The 23,825-nt window shown below is 39.6% G+C and overlaps 1 protein-coding gene and 1 long non-coding RNA gene across 6 annotated transcripts in view; one reads left to right on the top strand and one right to left on the bottom strand.

The window, feature by feature from the left end:
- Positions 1–11,616, top strand: part of LOC116088237 — a 40,885-nt gene extending 29,269 nt beyond the window's left edge. Inside the window, exon 4 of the long non-coding RNA XR_004117834.1 lies at positions 11,476–11,616. This is a non-coding gene — a long non-coding RNA (uncharacterized LOC116088237). The remainder of the gene's footprint in view (positions 1–11,475) is intronic.
- The window catches only part of Kcnq5 (potassium voltage-gated channel subfamily Q member 5), a 561,250-nt gene that overhangs the window by 120,566 nt on the left and 416,859 nt on the right, over positions 1–23,825 (bottom strand). For all 5 annotated transcript variants that reach the window (XM_031367001.1, XM_031366999.1, XM_031367000.1 and 2 more), the window contains exons 4-5: positions 714–889; positions 338–463 (exon numbers count right to left, since the gene is read on the bottom strand). In XM_031367001.1, the coding sequence (XP_031222861.1) occupies positions 338–463; positions 714–889 (302 nt within the window). The remainder of the gene's footprint in view (positions 1–337; positions 464–713; positions 890–23,825) is intronic.

The following is a 23,825-nucleotide window of genomic DNA, read 5'->3' on the forward strand; positions in this document are numbered from 1 at the left end:
TCAGAAATCTGCCTGCCTCTGCCTCCCAAGTGCTGGGATTAAAGGCGTGTGCCACCACTGCCAGGCAACATTTTATCTTTTCAAAATGGTAACTTTTACTTAGGAAATAGCCAAGCACTCAAAAATATAAATGTTAATTTATGCATGAGTTTAATTTTGTGAGTTCCCAAAGACACAGAAACTCCTCAGATCACTTACAAATACTGTACATTTCCATCTCCATCCCTTTTGGAAGTTAATATTTTCATTGAAACCGTCCACTGAAAAACACCATGTTATATAGTCAGTGGAGACATTCCATAGTAGCTAATAGATAAAAACAGATTTTTATACTTACTGTGCCCCACCAGAGAGCATCCGCGTATGTTGAAAACTCTTTATTGGCATCTTTTTCCACCAGATAGACAAGGAAAGATGAAAAAATAAGAACCAGAAATCCAATGTACCAGGCTGTGATTAATTCCTAGGTATAAAAGGGATGAAACATTTTAGAGGTGACAATATTTTTTGGAAAAGGAAGCATGAACTCTATGTACAGCTCAATCATGTTCCTACTTCTAGGAAATATACAAAGGCTTTAAAATAGTGCATTAAGAATCAGGGCTTCAAAGGGCTTGAACCACCATCTGGAGCAACTGCCTATGTCAAGTTTATTAAACATTATTGCAATCAACAGAACGTTTTCCTTTTCGGTGCAGAGAGCACATTTTTACCTTGCTGTGAGCATAAACCACGGAGCCCAGCAACTTCCAGGTCCCTCCCCTTCTGTCCATGCGCACCATACGCAGGATCTGTAGGAACCGGAGACTTCTGAGCGCTGACGTGGCGAAAATATTACCCTGAGTTTTTGCAGAGACAACTGCTATTGAAGCGATGAGAACAATGGTATCTGAAAGAAACAGGTTGAGACCGCCATAAGTCACACAACTAATGTATTTTATTTCTCAAAACAATATTTCTGAAGTGTTCATGTGCATCACTTTGAGTAAAAAGAACTCCGCGCTCCGTTTCACCTACCAGAACGTAGCAGGGAGTCAATTGACTGCAGAGCTAAAAGGCCCAGAACTTATCTTACCTGTCACTTTAGCTCTGGTCCCTTGACCACTCTACACGTTTGCCTGTACAATTCTGAATCACATAAGCTTCAACAGATTGACAGCGGCCCCCAGAGAATTCAGTGTATAGGGAAGCTGCAGGGCTATGAAGTTGTCTTGCAAATAACTCTGCTTTTATTAACTCCCTCCTTTGTAGCAAGAAGCTCCCAACTCAGCCCCCAACACTGTGGGGTTCTGGCTCCCTGGTAAACAGGACAGAGGAATCAGAGGCTATGCCCTGATGGAATGTCCTTGCTTGGTATAATACTGACTCTTGCTAGTTTTGCTAAACAATATGGCATTCTCTCTGACCTAACTATTCTTTTCTGTTGTGGAGTCCGCAGCTGCCTACTGCTTAAGAGAAGGTCGCCAGTAATCTGAAGGCTCTAGACTCTCAGTATGTTCTTTTAACTGGTCTGTCAGTTCAGTGATAGTTTCCAACACAAAGCAAATATCACGTCTGTTACAATACAGTATGCAATCATACACCATGGACTTTGTGTGGAAATGGATACTTAATGTCTGATGTATTGCTATTTGGCTTAAAATATCAGCTCTTTTTTTGTAAAAGAGAAAAGACAAAAATCAGAAAAGAGAAATTGTAAAATAGGAAAGACAAAGAGGACATAATCACTAAACTTCAAGTCAAACTTCCTTCCTGCCTCAAGTAGGCTGTGCATGGGCTTCCACACTCCAAGGCTGAATTCTGCTCAAGAGTGTAGGGTGTGCCATTTGATATGTCTCTATGATTCTCAGAAATAACAGATGTATAAATGTACCTTCTTCGTTCAGATTTTCCTTCCCAGCGTGGGACCTCCTTGTGTAAAGTGACACAGCATGCCTGAGTCACTCTGCTGGTGCTGCTCTTAGGTCCTTGGTCTGAGAGAAAGGATCTATGATGGGCAGCACAAGGACAAACCGGAGGATGTTTCTGGTCAGACCTAGACTCTACCCTGTGATGAGGCTCCAGAAGGCCTCAAATGTATCCCTTTCTGCTACTGAGAAGGTACCAAATGTGTTGCTTCAGACACCAAAGACATATTTTAAGTGAGTAGAATCCATCTGCAAATGTGTGATATAATCTCATTTTAGCAAGCATATGCATCAATTAGTGTAGGCTGGAAAAGCATATGAAAACTTGCATAGGTTATCACCATTAATTAGCTGTACAGAGCAGGCAATCAGGTGATATAATATACATGCAGGGGATTTGTATATTCCAAGTTCTAAATTTTCACGGTGTTGGGGTTTTATATACACAAATATATAATTTAAAATAAAAAAATATTGAAAAATGTTATATGCACATAAAAATAATGGTTTTCACCTTTTGGAGAGACTCACTGTGATAACCATGACTTAGAGAGACACTGCTTTTATGATCCTAGTAGATAGTTTTGCCTTTATTTTATTGTATTCTTGCATATTACCAAGTATGCACTACTTTATTTATGTACTAAAATACTCAAACAGTGAAAGAAGTGAATTGCTAGTAATGGTACAGAATATCCAACAAACAAAAATAACTCTTATGCCTGGTGCTTTCTATAATTTTTACACTATATCTTTTAAAAATACTTTGAAGTGTGTGTGTGTGTGTTTCTGTGTGTCTACGTCTCTGTGTGGGTGTGTGCATGTGTGTACAGATGCTCACAGAGGTTAGCAGGTATTTGAGACCCAGGAGTTGGGTTTACAGGTAGTTGTAAACCACCCACCTTGACTGATGGGAACAAGACCCTGGTTCTCTGTGAAGCTGAATGTCATCTTAACTGCTGCATAATATCTCTAGACCTCAAACTTATTTCTGACAGATTTTTGCTTGCATGTGTCCCTGGCTCCCACATGTGTGCTTGTCCACAAATGCTAAAAGAGGACAGGAGAAACCTTGGAGCTGGAGTAAAGGATGTTTGTGAGCCACCATGTGGGTTCTGGGAACTGAGCCTGGGTTCTCTGAAAGAGCAGAAAGTACTCTTGGCCACCAAGTCCTTTCTCCAGCCACATAAACATATCTTGATTGTTATGAAACTTATTAATTAGAAATTCTATGGATTTTAATTCCCAGATGAAGACATGAGGTGTGGAATAAATGTGTTGTATTTTTTTTTAAATCAATTTGTCAATGTGTTAAACTAATACCTCAAAAAGTATGCTATGAAGTTAGCACATTACAGAAAAGCTAAAGAAAGTAAAAGGAACACTGTTAGTTTGAAGAAAATTTAAAATTAGTCACACAGTGATTCATAATCTAAATGTCTAAAGTCACGAAATATGCAAAGGTAACTGCAGATTGGATTTAATACTCTCATTGTAATTCTGATCAGAAGAGTTCAGTAAAATGAGCAGTCAAATGGCACAGAACACTTTCTTTGTTTTCTTCCTTCCTTCCTTCCTTTCTTTCTTTCTTTCTTAGAACAAACTTTCTTTTTCTTTCTCTTTTAATCAGCACCACCTATTTCTTAGGAAACTATAGAAGTTAGGAATAATTTTTATTTATATATTTATTATGTTTCTTATCAGTTAGTTTAATTTATAAAATGGAGGTTCCACAGACTTGAATCACTGGGTTTTTGTTTTTGTTTTCCTCCTTTTTATGTAACCTAAAAACTTAAAAAAAAATCTCCTGTTAAGACCATCCAAGGACTGCCCCACCAAGGGATTCATCCCATTGGCAGACACCAAACCACAACACTAGTGCTGATGCTAAGAAGTGCTTGCTCACAGGAGCCTGGTATGGCTGTCCCCTGAAAGGTCCTACCAGCACCTGACCAGTATAGAAGCAGATACTCACAGCCAACCATTGGACTGAGCCCTGGGGACCCCAATGGAAGAACTAGGAGAAGGACTGAAGAAACTGAAGGGAATTGCAACCCCATAGAAAAAACAATATCAACTAACTGGACCCCCCCCCAACCCCCAGAGCTCCCAGAGACTAAATCACCAACCAAAGAGTATATATGGAGGGTTCCATGGCTCCAGACACATATGTAGCAGAGGATGGCCTTATCTGACATCAATGGGAGGGAAGGCCCTTGGTCCTGTGGAGGAGTGATGTCCCAGTGTAGGGGGATGTTAGAGCAGTGAGGCAGGAGTGCGTGAGTGGGTGGAGGGTCACCCTCATAGAGGCAAGGGGAAGGGGAGAGGGGGGATAGGGTGGGGGTTTGTGGAGGGGAAACTGTAAAGGAATAAAGTGATTAATAATAGTAATTAAAAATCTCCTAAGTACTTCTAATAGTACATGCAGTGTGAAACTTATAGAAAACCCTTAAGAACTAAGAAAAACTCATTAAGAATTATAGTACAGGGCTGGTTGAGTCAGCTCAGCAAGTAAAGGTACCTGCTGCCAAGCCTGATGAATTTGATCTCCATAACACACATAATGGAAGAACCGATTACCACAAGTGGTCATCTGACATCAACACAGTACTGCAGCAAGTCCTCCCAATAAATAATAAATAAAGCAATAAAAAAACCACCCAAGTAAAACTTCACTACTATGTAGGCTAATTAAAATATATAATTAAAAACAATAGGAGTTGAACACAGATACTTTGCACGGATGGATGATGGTTCTGCAGAATTCGGTTGGATGAAAATCTAGAGGCAGGATTGGGCTATGTCCTTAGCTAGCAAGTTATTGGTTAGGGAATACCCGAAGGTCCCTGAAATAGCACAAGATATTGCCATTGCTCTTGGCTGCTCATCATAGCTATTGCTGAAGACATTGTATACTTTGGTGTTGGGACATGGAGAAATCAAATTGGAACTGACCCGGAAACTTCTTTACTAATGGCTGACTTTCACAGTGCTGGAACATGTTATGTGGGTCACTGAAAGAAAAGGGACATTAATAGTTTCCTGTGGCTGATCCTTTATACTAAGATATTAACTTTCCAGGCATATGCCATATGAGTTATTAGTTATTAAGAAGTATTCAGATTTATTTGTGTACTGGTTTATGTATTCAGCAGACATGGAGGGTCAAAATTAAATCGATTGCCTCCCAGGGCTCATTTGTAGGTGTTCAGAGACATATTTGATTGTCACAGAGGGGAGGAAGATATCTAGTGCTTAGAAGCAATATTTAAAAAAAAAAAAAAACTTTACTTATTTTTTTTACTTATTTACTCTACATCTGGCTCACTGCTCCCCTCCTAGTAACTCCCTCCCACAATCCTTCCCTCCTCCTCCCTCCTCCTCTTCTCTGAATAGTTGGGGGGGGGGGTCCAGGGTATCCTCCCACCCTGGCACTTCAAGTCTTTGTGAGTCTAGGTGCTTCTTCTCCCACTGAGGCCAGACAAGGCAGCCCAGCTAGAACATGTCCCATATACAAGCCTACAAATTAGTAAAGTTTCATTTGTTTTTCTTAAAAATTGCTTTATTTATCATTTAAATGTGGGAGGAGACACCACAGCACATGTGTTAATGTCTGAGGACTGTGGGATAGCCTTTCTTCCACTATGTTACCTGCTGTAGCTGTGGAGGCCAGAGGGACACTTGTAGCAGTCAGTTCTGCACCTACTATGTGGGTTCTGGAGAATCACAGTCAGGCTGTCAGGAACAGCAATAAGCGCCTTTACCCATTGAGATATCGCTTTAGTTATGAACATATAAATATATTTTAAGTGCCATTTTGGCACCAATTGAGAGTGACATTTTTGGGTATAAGAAGCAATATTTTTTTGCTAAACATCCTTCAATACCTAATGTGGTCCAATGAATAAAGAATGACTTACCCCCAATGTCAGTACTGTTGAGGTTAAGGAACCCCAATTTGTGTGTATGTGTGTGTGTGTGTTTATTGCTGTATTTAATCATTTGAACCACTCTATGAACAAATTGAGAAACTGAAGATTGTAGCAGTCAATAACCAAGACTCGACTTCTATAAGTGGTGTAGATAGTGCTGAAGCTGTGTGGCTAAGAGCCATATATAGCTTATCAGTCTTTGGCTGAGAAAGCCGGGGCAGGATGGTGGTAGGGGAAAGAGAAGTGAAAGGTTATGAAAATCAGGTGTATAATTAAGCAAGAATAGATTGTTATCACATAAAGCATTGAGGGAAGATAGAGTACAGGAAGGGGAACAGAGACAAAATGATGCTAAGAACAGAAGCTCTCTTTATGGGTGAATCAAGGAAAAAAATGGGGCTAGGGAATGAAATAGAGAAGCTAATAAATAAAGAGCTCAAGACTGCATGAGAAAAGAAAACCTATAAGCCTGTCTAATGCTCACTTCTTCCTAAGGAAAAAGATCCGAATACCTACGGAAGTGTTGAAAGGTCACTTAGTGACTCTAAGCAGCCAAGAGAAATATAAAATATAGACTAGTACTGTATTATAGAGGACACACACGATGTACTGAGTGGAGGAGGCTCATGAGGTACTGAGTCATTTAGAAAGATTTATTGCGGAGATTTGGGGAAAAGGCAAATGATTTGAGCACAATAAAGTCCATAGCGATATTTAAGACACACTGAAGTTTATCAGATTCTTCTAACTTAGCTCCAGTATTGCGTAATCAGCAAAATCAATGTGAATGGATCGTTATAAGTGGAGCCTAAAGGAGATTAGTCACTGCAAGCTCTTATCATAAGGCAGATTCGTGTGCAAAGGTACTGGGTTGTGGACCCCACACCTGGGTTAAAGCAAGGGCAGTTATGCGGCTTTACTTGACACGCATTGCTTTCTGCCGCGATTGCCCTACATCATGCATCTGTTTGGATTTAGCACAATGGGAAGAACTGAATTGTAAGGCCTGAGAAAAGCATGACTGGACACATCAACACCAGTAATTGTAAGAAGAGAGAATTTTTAGAAGTAAGGCACAGGACAGTCACAGCTAGAGCACTACACAATCTGAAGATGCTTTTACAGTTCTTTCTAGATTCTGGGTTTTTTGTTTTTTTGTTTTTTGTTTGTTTGTTTGTTTTGTTTTTCGAGACAGGGTTTCTCTGTGTAGCCCTGGCTGTCCTGGAACTCACTCTGTAGACCAGGCTGGCCTTGAACTCAGAAATCCTCCTGCCTTTGCCTCCCAAGTGCTGGGATTAAAGGCGTGTGCCACCACTGCCCGACTTCTTTCTAGATTCTTAAGATGATCTTCAGAAATTCTCAGAAAGCTTCTCCTATCACCATGCATTTCTTCATTTGTACTTAAAATTCTTTGCATTTTACTGTTTTTGAAAAGGGCAATAACCCCAAATTTGAGTGATTTAGTGAAATAGATATTTTAAAGTTATATCTATTAGAAGATCTAGATACCATAAGTACACAGAAGAAAAAAATGAATTTATCTTATCTATAAATTAATAAGGTTTTGGCTCATTTTTGGTTGTTCTATGAAAACGGTGAAGTCAGTGTATCTATGGATCTATTTTTATTTTAAAGATGTTTCCTTTAGTATTTGAGATCATTATATAATTATATAATTTTACTATTCATTTCCTGTCTCCAAACCCTTCCATAGGTCTCCCTTTCATCTCTTCTCAAATTCATAGCATCCTTTTTCACTAACTGTTATTCACAGTAACATGTGTAAATATATGAATATATGGATATGAAATATATATATTTCTGAATATAGAATTATCACCTGCTCAGTCTGCACACTGTTACTTGTATTATGTTTTTAGTGATGTCCATTTGTAGGATTCTTTTAAAGACTTTTTCTAGATAGAGAATTACAGTTACATGTTCTGGATTTTGATTGATGTCAGAGTACGCACAAAATGATTGCATGGATTTTCTTTCTTTCATTTTTTGTTCACACGCCAACTATTTATTAAGCTTTTCCAATGCTACTCAAGATGGGGTTGTCATAAGAGACCTGTTTGAAGGTAATGTGTTATCCAAGTCTTGAATGGGAATTCCTTGGAAGAACTTTGTATACAAGATCTGAGAGAAAGGACATGCCTAGATAGACATGGGGCATGGTGGGGGGGTTAATTTTAATGGGCAATTGAAAGATGCTTCACAACAAGTGTTCTGCAAAATTCCACAATTTAAGTAGCCTCTCGTTTACAGTAAATGGAATCTTTTGTAGCATCAAACACAACATGTTCTCTAGGGATTTCATGAATTTATTGGGTACCAGGTTTATAGGGCCTGACTTTCACTCTAATCCATCTTCCCAAAGAAGAAGCATCACAAGGAGGCTCTTCACATGCCTTAAACAGAGATCTTTATCTTTGTTGCTTCTTGGCTGTGTCTTATTTTACCCTATTGGGTTACTCAAACTCTATCTGACCACAACTGGTTAAAAGGTGACCCTGGGCTGGCTGCTTAGCACTCGTCCTTAATAGATGTGCACTCCCCCTTGTCAGTGGCATGGATATTCATGAACAGTGTTGGAAAGCAATCATTTCTTTCTCATTGCAAGTAAAGCACAGCATTGATCCTAATAATAATAGTACTAGATTAAATGTTGTGATTATTATGTTATAAGCATGATTAAACTGTTCTAAGATTTCCACTTATAACCCTGTATATTATAAATTGTTACCAACTTTACGTGTGTGTGTGTTTCACAGATGGCTTGGGCCCATGTTATTTGGAGTTATCCAGCATGTCTGTCCATTTTCCCATAGTTTGTTTTGGCTACTCTGTGTGCTTATTCAGATCATTGTTGATCAGGTTTGTCTGGGTAATGGTTCAACACAGGTAACTTTCTCTCTCCCAATATAGGAAAGCTATGCCTGCCAAGAGGGTGTCCACTCAGGGGCGTCTGTCACCTTCAACCCTCTGAATGGGATGATGTGATCACTTTTAGGTGATAGAAAGCTCGCACACACGTGCACGCGTGCGCACACACACAGCCCCCCCCCCCCAGCTTCCTCCTTTCCTACACATCAGCTTCATGTTGGGTTAGAGGATGTTCTGAGAAGCCGCATGCAGCAGTTTTTGCCAGACTAAATAACTGTGTAGAGCAGAAGAATTCCTTATCACATTTTGCTTCCAACGGGAAGCACCTTCATTAAACAAGGAGAACATTAACTTCTACTTTACATTATTGTAACTAGGGTATTTACATGTTGTAATGAGCATTACCAACTATTTTTATGATATCAAAATTAGAAAATGCAGTTTTCTAATAAGAATGGATAAATGGAAAATAATATGGCATTTCCTTTCAATTCCTTGAAGGATTAAGGGCTAAGGAAGAAGGAGCAAGAAGTATGGCACCTGTCTGTCTGGGTTCTAACCCTGGATGTGCATCTTGTTATCTGGATTTCCTGGGTGAAGTCACTGAACCTCTCTGTGGCTCAATTTTTTTCAAAAAGTAAAGATTCAAAAGTCTCTATGTCATGGGGTCCTTCTAGGGAGTGTGTAATAAATAGCTAATTTATTGTTGCTATCAGTATAAGTTAGATATCAATCAATAACAAGATGTGTTATCATGTTTTAGAAATGAGATAAATTTATTCCAATATATCCTTATGTTGGAGAATTAATTTCATGGCAGGATACATAGGGTGATTCAAATTAATTCACAGAGGGATTTTGCGATCTTATAGTATAAATACAAATAAATGCTTATATATATTTGTGTGTGTGTGTGTATGTGTGTGTGTGTGCTTCCCTCTATGCATGCTTCCGTCTCAGTGGTGATTGTCTTTGGGTGGAAGTGTGTGTAAAACTGAGGGTGTGTATGTATCCAGTATGATCTAGAGCAAGGTATGTTCAGCTCTTGTACTGAAAAAAAGCTATGGTTCAGGAAAGTTAGCACATTGAGCAAGGAAATTTGTTTCGTCAGAGGTAAGGAAAGCGAAGGAAATAGGCAACACTTAAATTGAGTACCTCTGATACATGAGCCTGTGAGGTGAGCTTAGTAACCAGATTCTATTTCATTACTTCTCCATAATTGTTCTCCAAGGAGGCCTAGAGGCTATCAATGTGGAGTTCCTAGTTCTGTCCCTTGCTAGCTGTGTGGCCTCAGGTCTATTAATCTTGTGGATTCATAGAGTCCTGGAAAGAAGGAATAGACTCACTTTTCTCATAAGGCTTACTAGGATTAAATGAGATAATACACATTAAGCCCTTCGCCTGCCTTAGTGGGCTTGGCAGCATGATGATTTCTTAATCTGAAAGAATAAAGATGTTAAATGTATGTCTGTATCCTTAACACTTTTATCGATCATGGATTGATATTAAACAGGGTTAAGAATCATATCCAAGGTCATTTAGTTAGTTAGTGGAGGCAAGAATACAAACTCATGGCTATCTGATCCCAGCTTGTGTCTTACCCCAGTCTTCCCTTTGGCAAATTGCCAAAGAGAGGAGAAATGTCAGCCATGCAGGCAGTCACTAAGTCTTAAATGAATTTTAAAAAGTATTAATAGTAAAGAAGTTAACTTAAAATAGGCTGGCCTGACCACCCAGTTCTCCCAAAGTTTAGACCACCAACCAAGGAGTGTACCTAGAGGAACACATTGGCTCCAGTTACAAATGTAGCCGAGGATGGCCTTGTCTGACAGCAATGGGAGGGGAGGCCCTTGGTTCTGGGGAGGTTAGATGACCCAGTGTAGGGGGATGCCGGAGCGGTGGGGCAGGAGAGTGTGGGTGGGTAGATGAGCACTCTCATGCAGGCAAAGGGGAGGGGGGAGGACGGGTGGGATATGGGGGGGGGTTGGTGACAAGGTAACCAGGAAGTGGGATATCATGGGACGGGTTGGTGGAGGGGGTAACCGGGAAGTGGGATAACACTTGAAATGTAAACAAATGGAATGATTAATAAAAAAAAATGTAAAAAAATAAAAATCAAAATAAACTGGTTGCCATTAGGATTAAAATTTAGTCCAAAACTCTTATATTTTAATACATACATATTTTAGGTACACCAACAGGACAACAGAACATAACAGATTAGTTGGTTAGCCTGTCTTATCATCCTGTGACCATTTCTGCATGAGCTTGCAATTTATTACTGCCATACATATAGCATGTAGCACAAATATTATTGCCGACATATCAAGGAAAAGAGAGATTGAAATCTTGTGGTCTCGTTGTATTTGCCCATGTGTACTAATTCTAAGCTGTCTGAAGTAACAGCCGGGTAAGACACAGAGGCATAAGCACCTGGCTATGCCTGGCGTAAAGTTCTGCTCTGCACTTAGGGCCCTTCTAATATCTCAGGGCTGGTTCCCTATCATTAAGGTGAGATGAGTTAAACAAAAAACAGTCAAGGATCCAATTCTGAATTTCTAGGATTCTAAGGGATGGTAGACACGGTTGAATTATGAGGCACCAGCAAGAGCGTTTGGGAAATCATCTTTTCCTAGTTTTTCCTCATCCATTTGGTTTACAGAGGACCGGTGGAAACACACACAGCTAATTTACTTAAGCTGCTGCTTTGTACAATTACTATATTGCTTTAACAAATTCCTTTGCAGTTATGATGGAAGTACCAGAAGAGAACATCTTCTCTAGCCCTTCTAGAGCTTATGTTGAGCAGGGCAGGCCTGCCACCAAGCCGGTAACACGACATCATATAAGCAGCAAAGATGCTGGAGAACTACGAAGCAGATGGAGAATGGCACCCCAAAGGGACATCTGTACGTGCTGGAAGTGTCCTGGTCTGGGAGCTTGTCTTGGAGGAGGAGACCCTGGAGCAGGAGGAGGGTTGGGGTGGCTGTGACCTTGTTTAAAGAGAAAATGCTCTGGGTCAAAGACTGTTAAGACTAAGGCTGAAGCAGCCAGCAACTGTGTCTAAGGTTCGAGATAAAGAGATACAGTTTGGATAGCAATTGCAGAAAGTTTTTGAATATCATATCTGTATTTTATAAAGATTATTTTGTTGTTGTTGTTGACATTGAACCCAGCTTGGCATAAGTTGGATGGCCAGTTCAGGAGTCCCTCATGTTCTAAGAAAAGGGTGAGGTCCGCTTTCCACAAGTGAAGGTCAAGTGGAGAGGCAAGCATGTGGGGCTGAGCTGGGGATGAGGATGGAGAAGTCCAGACTTGTTCAAGTTCCCACTGTGATATAAACGAGTCCCAGGCTGCATCCGGGGTTCTGAGTTGGACAGGTGGGTGAGTGAGGTGTTATTGAGAAATGCTGGGAATGGAGAGGAAGACAGGAGTGTTATTTAAAGGGCCAAATGAAGAAATTCATTTGAACCTTGTTAAATCTGGCATGTCTACTAGGTCACCGGTACACAGCAAATGAGGGTGGAGGGGAAGGGAGAAGTCAGGGCTGCAGATACGAGCAACATGTTTGTCTGTTTTGGTTTTGCCATAGGAATAATTTCCCTTACTATCAGCAATCTATCAAAACTATTGCTTCAGGTTGGAGAGCCGGCTCAGTGGTTAAGAGCGCCGTCTGCTCTTCCAGATGACCGTGGTTCAATTCCCAGCAACCACAACGATCTTCAACTCTACTCCCTGGGGATGATCCAGCACTCATCTAGATACACATGCAGGCAAAACTCCAGTGCACATAAAATAAAATTATTATTTGCAAAAAAAACTCTTGCTTCAAAGTATGATCATACATGCTTAATGTCAGACGTAGGCCATAGATAGGAGGATGTAAGCAAGCGGTGTTTCTTTGTTAACACAGCCGAGAAGTGTTTGCTCCCCTGAGAGTCATCAGGAAGCAGGGGTGGAGGTGGACAAATCCTACTTACAGCACAGGTAGCATCTTGAGTAGATCACCTGGGTGTCTTTCCATCAGTATCCAATATCAATATGGTGAGAAATCACAAGTATCTTTGGGTGATTAAGGATGTGGGTTAGAGTTTTAAGTTATTTCATATAGCGAGTATATAAGACTGGCTTTTAGAAGAAACGGTTTTACGTTGTTTACAGTTTTCTTGTAGCACCTATTTTCATAAATACCGAAAGTCAAAACTGGAGCCAGTTTCAGTTCCCGAACAGAGACACAAATGGTCTTTGACTACAGACTAGAACTCAATAGTTGGATTCCTACCAGTAAGAGATTAATGTCGAAACTTCTCCTGGACATCCCCTGACCTCCAAAGATGAAACTCAGCCCTGGGTCTCATACTGGGTCATAACTCGAGTGAGTGATTATTCACCAACAGGTAACAACACCATTGCAGTTTTAAATCCAGTCTGCAAACACCAGAGCCTCCTTTCTCATCTCGACATCCAAGACACAGCAATTCTGAGTCCTGGCCGAAGGTCATGTTTATCCCTGTTGGGATATATTGTTTTTTTTTTTTTTTCTTTGAGAAACTTGATCCTTGCTTTCAGATGACTTGAGGTTATGATTAATCAACACCTACTACTAAAAGGTTTTGAAAGGACATCTTCAGGAAGCTCTTTGACAGGACTGGGCTATTTGGCTTTTGCAATGGGGCTGCAATTTGAGCTTAAATGTCACCAAGCAAAAGAAACCTATTGGTGGGAATTTATTCTACGTTTCATCTTGGGAAATTGAGAATTACCCAGATCATCCGCCTCTCAATCTTTTCCAATGCACGATTTCTTATTTTAGAAATACGAAATGGATACAGTCTAGGCACTTGGATAATCCTTGGGGATAAACACTGGGGTGTGGAAATGGAGTTTTCCTCTTGTGGAGATTGAAGGGGCAAGGCTTTAAAGAAACAAATTAGAGAAAATACAAGCCACAGATAAATGCTTGGCACTCATTGTTACCTTGAAAGCCCATTTCCTCCCATTTGGAGATAAACACAGGTTATATTTATACATGTGTGGTTTTAGTGATATCATTAACCAAGCAAATTGTGCTTTATTATCTGTTAAAGCCCCATCTTCAGAAATTTTTTCCCAAACTTTGCCCTCTTTTAAAAATGTTTTAGAACTTCTAAAGTTTGTATTTGCTTCTCTGTACCACTATTTATGATCCATATAAATCTGCATATGTTTTTATCTGTACTTTTAAAAAAAAAAATCTAGGCTCCAGGGAGGTTTGTATAAACTGATGCAATAAATTATTTCTGAGAGAGATTTAGAATTCATAGAACCTGGTGTCTGAAGCTGCACCTAGACTGTAAGACTATCATATAAAATGCCAAAGCAATAGGCAGAATCTTTTTTGGGATACACTTTCTCTTCAATATCCCTTTCAGGTCAGGAACTCTCTGTAAAGCCATACTTTTGTTAAAGTGTGTGTGTGTGTGTGTGTGTGTGTGTGTGTGTGTTGGTGGTCGTGGGGAAACCTTAAAGCTTATTAGAAACAGGTGACCCTATAATCTAGGATTCCCCTCCAAAGAGGCTGAAGATGACCCCACAGGGTTCCAGCCACTCAGGAGTTACACATTTCTTGTAACTAGAGATGGAAAAACATCAAGGAGAAATATTTCAAAAATAGTTTCAGATGTGTGCATTTTTAAGAGAAAATAGTCCAGGAAACCACAGAAATTTGATAGGAGAAGGATTCTGTAGGCACAGAATGGCAAATGTCCTAAGGATTAACTATAACACTTTGATGTCCAGATTCCAAGCACAGATTTGGAGTCTGTGGTGGGGGCTAACAGCAAATATTTGAAATGTTTTATAAAAGGCAGAAGTAAAAAAGAAAAAATGAGATAAATAAAACCAAAACTCCCCAAAACAAAACCTGGACAGTATAGGATTAAAACTGCTAGTAGAAGAATCTACAATTACAAAGTATCTAAAACAAGTGCTTAGGTAAACAGAATAAACACATTCCCAAGGCCAAACCTAGACAAAGTTCCAGAAGGTCAAATGCAAGTTTCATCTTGCATTGCATAGTCACTTGTTATACTCTCCCTTTCATTCGTTCACATAGAATGGATCAGTGGCACCATGCATGTGTGAGTGTTTTACTGTGGTGGGCGGGGCTAATGTTCATCAGTGGATGCCTACTAGCTGGCAGCTCCCTGGCGTTTCAATTCAGTAAGTGCATATTGAATTTGACTTGAAACCTCTAGGACATGGGTTTAGGGGTAGGTATGTAGACACTTTAAGGGCAGTTTAGACAGAGACATGCTGTCCAAACTCACAAGGATGAAGAGAAGAGTTTGTTGAAGAGACTACAGAGTGCAATGATAATTATCCTGCAGGATGTTACAAAGGAGAGATGCCCAGAGAACCTTGCAGGGACAGTTAATCTTGTTAAGACTCCTGGATCCCTCTGAGGTCCAATCAGGGTAAACTGTAATCCAACAACTAGTTTCAAAAGACACTCCAGTTAATGCAAAATTCTTTAGCTACTGCATACTGTCCCTAAAGCAACTGCATCTAATGGTCTCCAGGATTCAAGAAGTAACTAGCTTGTTTCCTACTCTCTCCCTCTCATAAAGCAGTGTTTATTCTTATTAGGCATACATGAATTCTCAAATCTAGAAATGCAATATTGGCAAGAGTTTGCAGAGGAAATAATAAAACATATTCAAGGAGGTCTTTCTGAATAGGCATTGGAAACTTTGTTCTATTTATGTTGACTGACCTGGGGCTGATAGGAGGGGACTTTGAACCCACCATACTCATAATTTATCAGGTCAGCTACTGCTTAGATGCCGGACATCCAACAATGCTCTTTATACCTGTCATCTGACTTTTTTTTCCTTGAACTTCTCCTGGAAGTTCTTCGAAAAGTCTGAAATTCCAAGTTTAAAATTCATTTAACATTATGGATGCTAATCTAAAGCGAATCACAAAACACTTTTTAGAGCATGGTTTAAGAGAGTTAGAGGCACTATTATATGCTTCTTTAGCTTCAAAATGAGAGCATTTACATAAAAATCCTATGGTAAGTTATCCTTTGCATCATCCATGGTAATGACAAAATGCCTACAATGGAAGATTCTGTGCCACCATCCTTTCTGTTGACCAATCTGCCCACTGCAGTACTGCTGGGCATAGAAAATAACAGTTGGCATTTAAAGTGTTCTTGCTGTGATCCAAAGAGCCTTGCTTGTTATTCAGCCTGTGGATGCTATATGTATTGATATAATTTCAATGTCATTATGATATAAAGGGGTACATGATGAGAAATTTTGCCTCTCCCAGTCAATCTTTGCTTGTACAATGTCTTCAGGTGAACATTTTTATTTCTTTTACTTCTAAATCTCTTCTCATTTTTTTATTCAGATACAGAGCAACATAAATACTTATTCTTAACCTTTCTTACACAAATACCAGCACACTACACATTATACCTATATCATTTATATTTAATACAGCTTGGCAGTACAGACAGACATCAACTGTATTTTATCATGTGGGACATTCCCTAGTTAATTTAGCTGAAGATTAGTGGTGAAAATATTATTAGGAAGCTCAATTCTGGGTAAAGAATAGATGCTTATGCTATTTAAACAATTATGAATGTTATTCTTAAGTGACACTACTTAGCAATCCTGTGGTGTGTGTAGGCTTGATTTAGTCATGTGGAATAACCACAGACCCACTGAAACTGTCTGGTGGGATGGAAGGTTCCTGTCATTCTGGTAGCTAAGAGAATATGACCATATGCACTTCTTTCTCAGGAGTGTGACAGTGTGTTTAAGAGACATACTTTTCTTTCAGTGGATTCAGTTCATTGCCTCCTCCTCAACCTTTATTTTGCACTGAGATGCCAGATTTTTCTTGACTTCTGTGCTCCTTCTATCTTAAGGGGATCAGTATTTTGTCTTTGATAGGAGGTATACGTATTTTTCTAGGTGTTTCCTATAGTTGTTTTAATTTGGCTTCATGTATCATGAAACATTTTTTGTTGGTTTTGTCTGTATTTGTAATCATGGTTATAAAGTGAATAAAAAATAAATTATTACAAGATGGAAGGCTTCTGAACTTTCAAGGTCATAGAGATTTCTATATCTGCTTCCCACTTTTTATTTTCCCTGTTTGTTTTACATCTTGACTTGGAATTTATCTTAAGTAAGACAGACATGGATATAACATGACCTTTTCCTACATAAGAAGCTAGTTGCTCCGTCATGGAAAGGTATCCCAGTAAGTAAAAAAATCCATGAGTCTGATCACCCACTGATGTTTTACTGAGAAAACAAAACATAATTTCTGGTTGGTTATGATAAAAAAGCCACTGGAAAAAAGTAAGGGGGATTTTGAAGAAATGACAGTTTTGAGTATAAGACAGGGGGATCATGTGAGAGGTGTTGGACTAAGGAGAACAAAGGAGCACATGGGCACAGGGGAAAAATCCCTGAACAGAACACCAATGGCTTATTCTCTAAGATCAAGAATCGACAAATGGGACCTCATAAAATTGTAAAGCCTCTATAAGGCAAAGGACAAATAGGACAAAAAGGCAACCAACAGATTGGGAAAAGATCTTTATCAATCCTACATCAAATAGAGGGTTAATACCCAATATATACAAAGAACTCAAGAAATTAGACTCCAGAGAATCAAATAACCCTATTAAAAATGGGGTATAAGCCGAGTGGTGGTGGCACACACCTTTAATCCCAGCACTTGGGAGGCAGAGACAGGCAGATTTCTGAGTTTGAGGCCAGCCTGGTCTGCAGAGTGAGTTCCAGGACAGCCAAGGCTACACAGAGAAACCCTGTCGCGAAAAACCAAAGGAAAAAAAATGGGATATAGAGCTAAACAAAGAATTTTCAACCGAAGAATATCAAATGGCTGACTGAGAAGCACCTAAAGAAATGTTCAACACCCTTAGTCATCGGAAATGCAAATCAAAACAACCCTGAGATTCCACCTCACACCAGTCAGAATGGCTAGGATAAAAAACTCAGGTGACAGTAGATGCTAGTGACGATATAGAGAAAGAGGAATACTCCTCCATTTCTGGTGGGATTGCAAGTTGGTACAACCTCTCTGTAAATCAGTTTGGCGGTTCCTCAGAAAATTGGACATAGTACTACCAGAGGACCCAACTATACCACTCCTGGCTCTAACATGTAATAAGGACAATGCTCCAATATGCTCATATCAGTCTTATTTATAATAGTCAGGAGCTGGAAAGAATCCAGATGTCCTTCAACAGAGGAATGGATACAGACAATGTGGTACATTTACACAATGGAGTACTACTTGGCTATTAAAAATGATGAACTCATGAAATTCTTAGGCAAGTGGATGGAACTAGAAAATACCATCTTGAATGAGGTAACCAAATCACAAAAGAACACACATGGTCTATACTCACTGATAAGTAGATATTAGCCCAATAGCTCCAAATAACCAAGATACAATTCATAGACCACATGAAATTCAATAAGAAGGAAGACCAAAGTGTGGGTGCTTCCATCCTTCTTAGAAGGAGAACAAAATACTCACAGGAACAAATATGGAGACACAGTGTAGAGCAGAGACTGAAGGAAAGGCCATCCAGAGACTGTCCCCCGACCCCCAGGCATCCTATATACAGTTAGCAAACCCAGAAACTATTGAGGATGCCATGCCGAGGAGTGCATGTTGAAAGGAGCCATTTCAGTATGGCTGTCTCCTGAGAGGCCCTGCCAGAGCCTTACAAATGCAGATGTGGATGCTCACAGCCAACCACTGGACTGAGCATGGGGTCCCCAATAGAGGAGTTAGGGAAAGGACTAAAGGAGTTGAAGGGGTTTGCAACCCCATAGGAAGAACAACAATATCAACCTCCCAGAGCTCCCAGGGACTAAGTCATCAACAAAGGAGTACACATGGCTCTAGGTGCATATGTAGCAGAGGACGGTCTTGTCATGTATTAATGGGAGGAGAGGTTCTTGGTCCTATGAAGACTTCATAGATGCCCCAGTGTAGGGGAATTGAGGGCGGGGAGGTGGGGGTGAGTGTGTGGGTAGAGGAACACACTCATAGAAGCAGGGGGAGGGAGGATGGGATAGGGGATTTCCAGAAGGAGGGGGGAACTGGGAAAAGGGATAACATTTGAAATGTAAATAAAGAAAATATCCAATAAAGAAGGAAAAGAAAGAAGAACAAATGAATTTTCTATAAGTTACATAAGAACTGTAATTACTGGGCCCAACTATCTAAATGGAACCTTGGTAGAAGTTTTAAATGTGTTAATATGAGGGAGTCATAAATGTCATTTATCTCAGCCAAGGTATAATTTACATCCATGAATATATATCTTAAATTAATAGCCACATTCTGAAAAACATTTTTTTTTTCTGGTAAAGTTGTACAAAAATACACAGTACATATCCCAGTATTTTCTAGAGAAATAAAAGTTCATGTTCACATAAAAACTGGTACAAGACTATTCATAAAAGCTTCAGGAGTAATAGATAAATAATAAACCAAATGAGTTCCTAAAGAGAAATGAATAAACAAATTGTGGTTTATCCATATAACAGGGTATATTATTCAGCACTAAGAACAGGTGAATTACTGATGGCAGGTGCCCTCATTTTGAGTGAAGAGAAGTGAGTTTCTAGAGCTTGCTATTGTGTGAGCACAGAGCTAATTCTCTAAGGATAACAAAGTGAAAGCGAGGGAGCTCTGTCCTGTGGATCACAGGGTTATGATCTGAGGGAAGGGGTGACTCTAAAAGCTCATTGCTTAGGATTGCAGGCCATGTTTCTGTTGACTGGCGGAAGATCCTGAGTCTTGATCGTAGTGGTACACAACACTGTCCATATGATAAAAATGTATAGGGACATACATATCCAAAGCAGTGCACGTAAAAACTGGGGAAATCTGAATAAGGTCAGTTAACAGTAGGGATTCATGTTGGTTTTCTGTTGTGGAAAGCCAGAGAGAAGATTCATTCTAAACAGAGATTTGTAAGAAGGACTCAAATTCTTCCTATGTAAGTTTGGGGGGAAAAAGCCAGATTGTAGAATAAGTGTTAGGGAAAGAATTGTCTCTTTTCTGACACTTATAAGTATTTACTTTCTGAGCTTATATAATGTCTTCAAGGAAGAGGGGGAGGGAGATTTATGGACTCAAGTCTCATCATATGTTTTATTAATTTGGCACCATGTTGCACACACATGGCACAGGGGATAGTGAAGTCTCATCAAGTCAGGACTTGAGCAAATACCCTGCCTCCAGCCCTTTGGTGTAGAAAAGTTCCTAACTCAAGTTCCAGCTTCATATGCCATAAAGTCTGGATCAAATCCCTACTCACATTAGTACAATTTTTGTATGAATTACACAAAATAACTTTCATCTATGATTTATGATTAAAATCAGGAAGTTTTATCCCTGATGATATAATATCAGGCAGCACAGTCACTAATCTTTTATTATGTTCAGTTTCAAGGGAAAATTTCTATTAAATTGAACTACAATGGTACTGTCCCTTTTCTAATGTATGTGCAGGAAACACAAAACCAATAAACTAGTGTATGTACTGTATTCATATTTACAGGAAAAAGGTCATCAGAAACAAAAATGAGGAAGCTCACACTCATCATCTAAGAGTTGAGCATACATGCACTTTTTCTTTTATGATGTGGATATTTGTAATTTTTTATTATTTTACTTATATTTATATATATTATTATTATTATTTGTTTTTTTTTGAGTTTTTTGAGACAGGTTTTCTCTGTGCAGCCCTGGATATCCTGGAACTCACTCTGTACACCAGGCTGGCCTTGAACTCAGAAATCCACCTGCCTCTGCCTCCCAAGTGCTGGGATTAAAGGTGTGTGCCACCGCTGCCAGCCTTATATATTATTTTTATTATTAATTTTATGTGTATGGGTGTTTTGCCTGCATGTATGTCTATATACCACATGCATACCTGATACCTGCTGTGGCCAGAAGAGAGAGAGGGGTCAGATCCCTAGGAACTACATTTTCAGACAGCTGTAGGCTATCTTGTGGGTGCTGGGAATAGAATTTGGGTCCTCTGGAAGAGTAGCCTGTACTCTTAACTCCTGAGCCATGTTTTCTTTTCAGCCTGCTTTCCCTTTTAAGTTCTCTCTCTGTCTCTCTGTCTCTGTCTCTCTCACTGTGTGTGTGTTCACATCAGATCCCTTGGAGCTAGCATTATGGACAGTTGTGACAGCCTACACGAGTGTTACAAAAGGGACTTAGGTTTTCTGCAGGAGCAGCAAGTGCTCTTAACCACGGAGACATTTCTCTAGCTCCCATGTTTGCGTCTTCTTGATTTACATTTAATTTTTTTGAAATAAAAATACAATTATATCATTTCCCCCTTTCCCTTTCTTCCTTCCAACTTTTCCCTTGAGTATACAACTCCTCTGTCCTCTCCTAAATCCCAAGATCTCTGGCCTCCTTTCCTTTAACTGTCAATATTGTAAGTGTGGGTGTTTTGGCTGTATGTATGTCTATATGGCACACGCTGTGTGTGTGTGTGTGTGTGTGTGTGTGTGTGTGTGCATGTGTCTTTGTCTATGTGTATGCATAGTCCATATAAAGGTACTTGTATTCTGGGCTAGCCACTTTGTATTGGATGACTAGCTGGATGGATGTTATCTGAAGAAGAAAATTCCTCTCACTCTCAGTACTCTGTGGTTGCCTCCATGAGATTTCCCTCTTTGCACTCAGTGTGTCTATTGGTGTTGTCCTTGCTGAGTGCTTGTTTAGGTAGCCATGCTGATGTGACTTCATGGGTGTAGCTTTACAGTGTTTTCTTGGAGACAAAGTGCCATAAAGGACACCTTATTCCTTTTGATCTCTGAATCTTCCTGCTCGCTCCTGACTGATCTGTTTATAACACAACTGCATATCCACCAAGAGGAGGATTCTGGGACATTTTCAAGCACAAACTTTGCTTACGTTCCAGTGTGAGAAAAATTAAGAAGTTCTTTCCCAGTGCTAACCAGTGGAGAGAATAAATGGCTAGTGTTGAACACCTTCTAGGGCACGCTGAAAACCTGGACCCCCCCAAAGAAAGCCACTAATCTATGTAACATAATCTTCCACTAATCCATTAATAAATTCTTTTCCCTGCTCCTTCTTTATGCTTCAATGTGTAGATTAAACGGATTACACTGTAATTAAATTTGACTCTCATGAAAGGCAGTGTTTCAGAGCAGTGAGCTATTGGGAAGCCAGTTTTCTATTCCTAGTTTTAGTGATGACTTGCAGCTGAGGACAAAGCACCCCTGCTCCAGGGTGTCTAATTTTTTCCACCTATAGAATGAGATAAACAATGTCTCAGAGGGATATAGTTCTCTTTTTCAGCGCCATATTCTAACAGGGCTACAGATTCCTTTATAGAAGGGTTCTCTTTGCAGAAGTAAAGGTATATTTATATTGTTGTGATTCTTAATATAACACAAAGGCTTAAAATCGAATTGTAAGTGCCTCCTATTAGATAGTGCATTACCCACATCCTTAAATACTGCAATCAGCTGTGCCCCAAGTCTCTCTGTGAGATTTATTAAAAATTAAAGGAAACACACTGCAGAGACATACTGCAGAACATTTTCAAAGCCACGTGTAGCGGTCTAACTGCAGGACTTCCACTGAAGTTAATGGGACTCATACTGGTAAGTTCTAAGCACCACTTTGAAAATTTACCCCATAGTGACAGTTTAATGCTTCTTATTGATCGTAAGTTTCCAGATAACATCTTGAGGCAAAAGGGACTACTTCTCTAAGGAAATAAATAATTTTAATGAAATAAATCTTCACTGCAATCATGGTAATGAATGAGTCTGGGGCACAGTCCTGAGGAATGAAAGCTCCCAGGACCTGCTTGTGAGTGACAGTTGCCAAGGAGGCTGTAAAAAGTTTCTACCACATCATAATTTCAATTGCAAATAGAAAACAGTGCATTTCCTTTTTTTTAATTAGATATTTTCTTTATTTACACGTCATATGATTTCTCCTTTCCCAGTTTCCCCTCAAAAAAACAAAACAAAACAAAACAAAACAAAACCCCCAAAAAACAATAAGAACAAACCTCTGTTGCCTTCCCCCTCCCCCTGCTTGCCACTCCACCCTCTCCAAGTTATTGGCCCTGGCATTCCCCTACACTGGGCCAGAGAAAGGACCAAAGGTGCATTTCCTTTTTAAAGTAGAGATAACACATTCACAAGGGCAGGGCCTTACACGTATGGAAAAGTCATGGATTGGTACTTTAGAAATTATTCCCTTATAATACATGTTACAGATGAAAAGTTCTAGTAGGCATAGATGACTAAAAGACCCAGTCGAACTTCTAGACATCCTTAACCCAGACATTCATATTAGCACTGAAATTTCCATGTTCTTTACAAGTATTCTGTTTAGATAATCTACCAGGTCTAGAGCACTGGTTCTCAACCTTCCTAATGCTTCGACCCATAGAGTTCCTCATGTGGTGGTGACCAGCAACCATAACATTCCCTTGCTACTTCAGGACTGTAATGTTGCCACTGTTATGAACTGTAACGTCAATCTATGATATGCTGGATATCTGCTATGTGACCCCTGTGGGGGGTGAGACCCAGAGGTTGAGAACTGCTGTTCTAAAGATTGTGACTTCTGCCCATCCCTGACATCTTTCTTCCTACTGTCTTTACTATACTTGACTTACAACCACAACACACAGTACCTCCTGCCCAAGCCAAGCTCCTAAGATCTGAGGAAACTTCAAATATTCTTCCTTGACTTGGAAAGGTATGTGTCCAAATATTTTCAAGACTGACTCCTTTTAGAAAAATATTATGATTGGCTCAGTATTCTACTACTTGGAAAGATTTCCTTGGGCTGCGCAATCTAAAATGTCTCCCCACTATACTTCTATTCTCATCACCCAGAGCTCATCACCCATATATGTAGATATGTATATATGTGTATATGTATATATATATGTGTATATGTATATATGTATGTATATGTATTCATATTTGTGTATATATGTATATGTGTGTGTTTATATAGGCATATATATATA

The sequence above is a fragment of the Mastomys coucha genome, unplaced genomic scaffold (genome assembly GCF_008632895.1).
Source record: "Mastomys coucha isolate ucsf_1 unplaced genomic scaffold, UCSF_Mcou_1 pScaffold14, whole genome shotgun sequence".
Classification (NCBI taxonomy): Eukaryota; Metazoa; Chordata; class Mammalia; order Rodentia; family Muridae; genus Mastomys; species Mastomys coucha.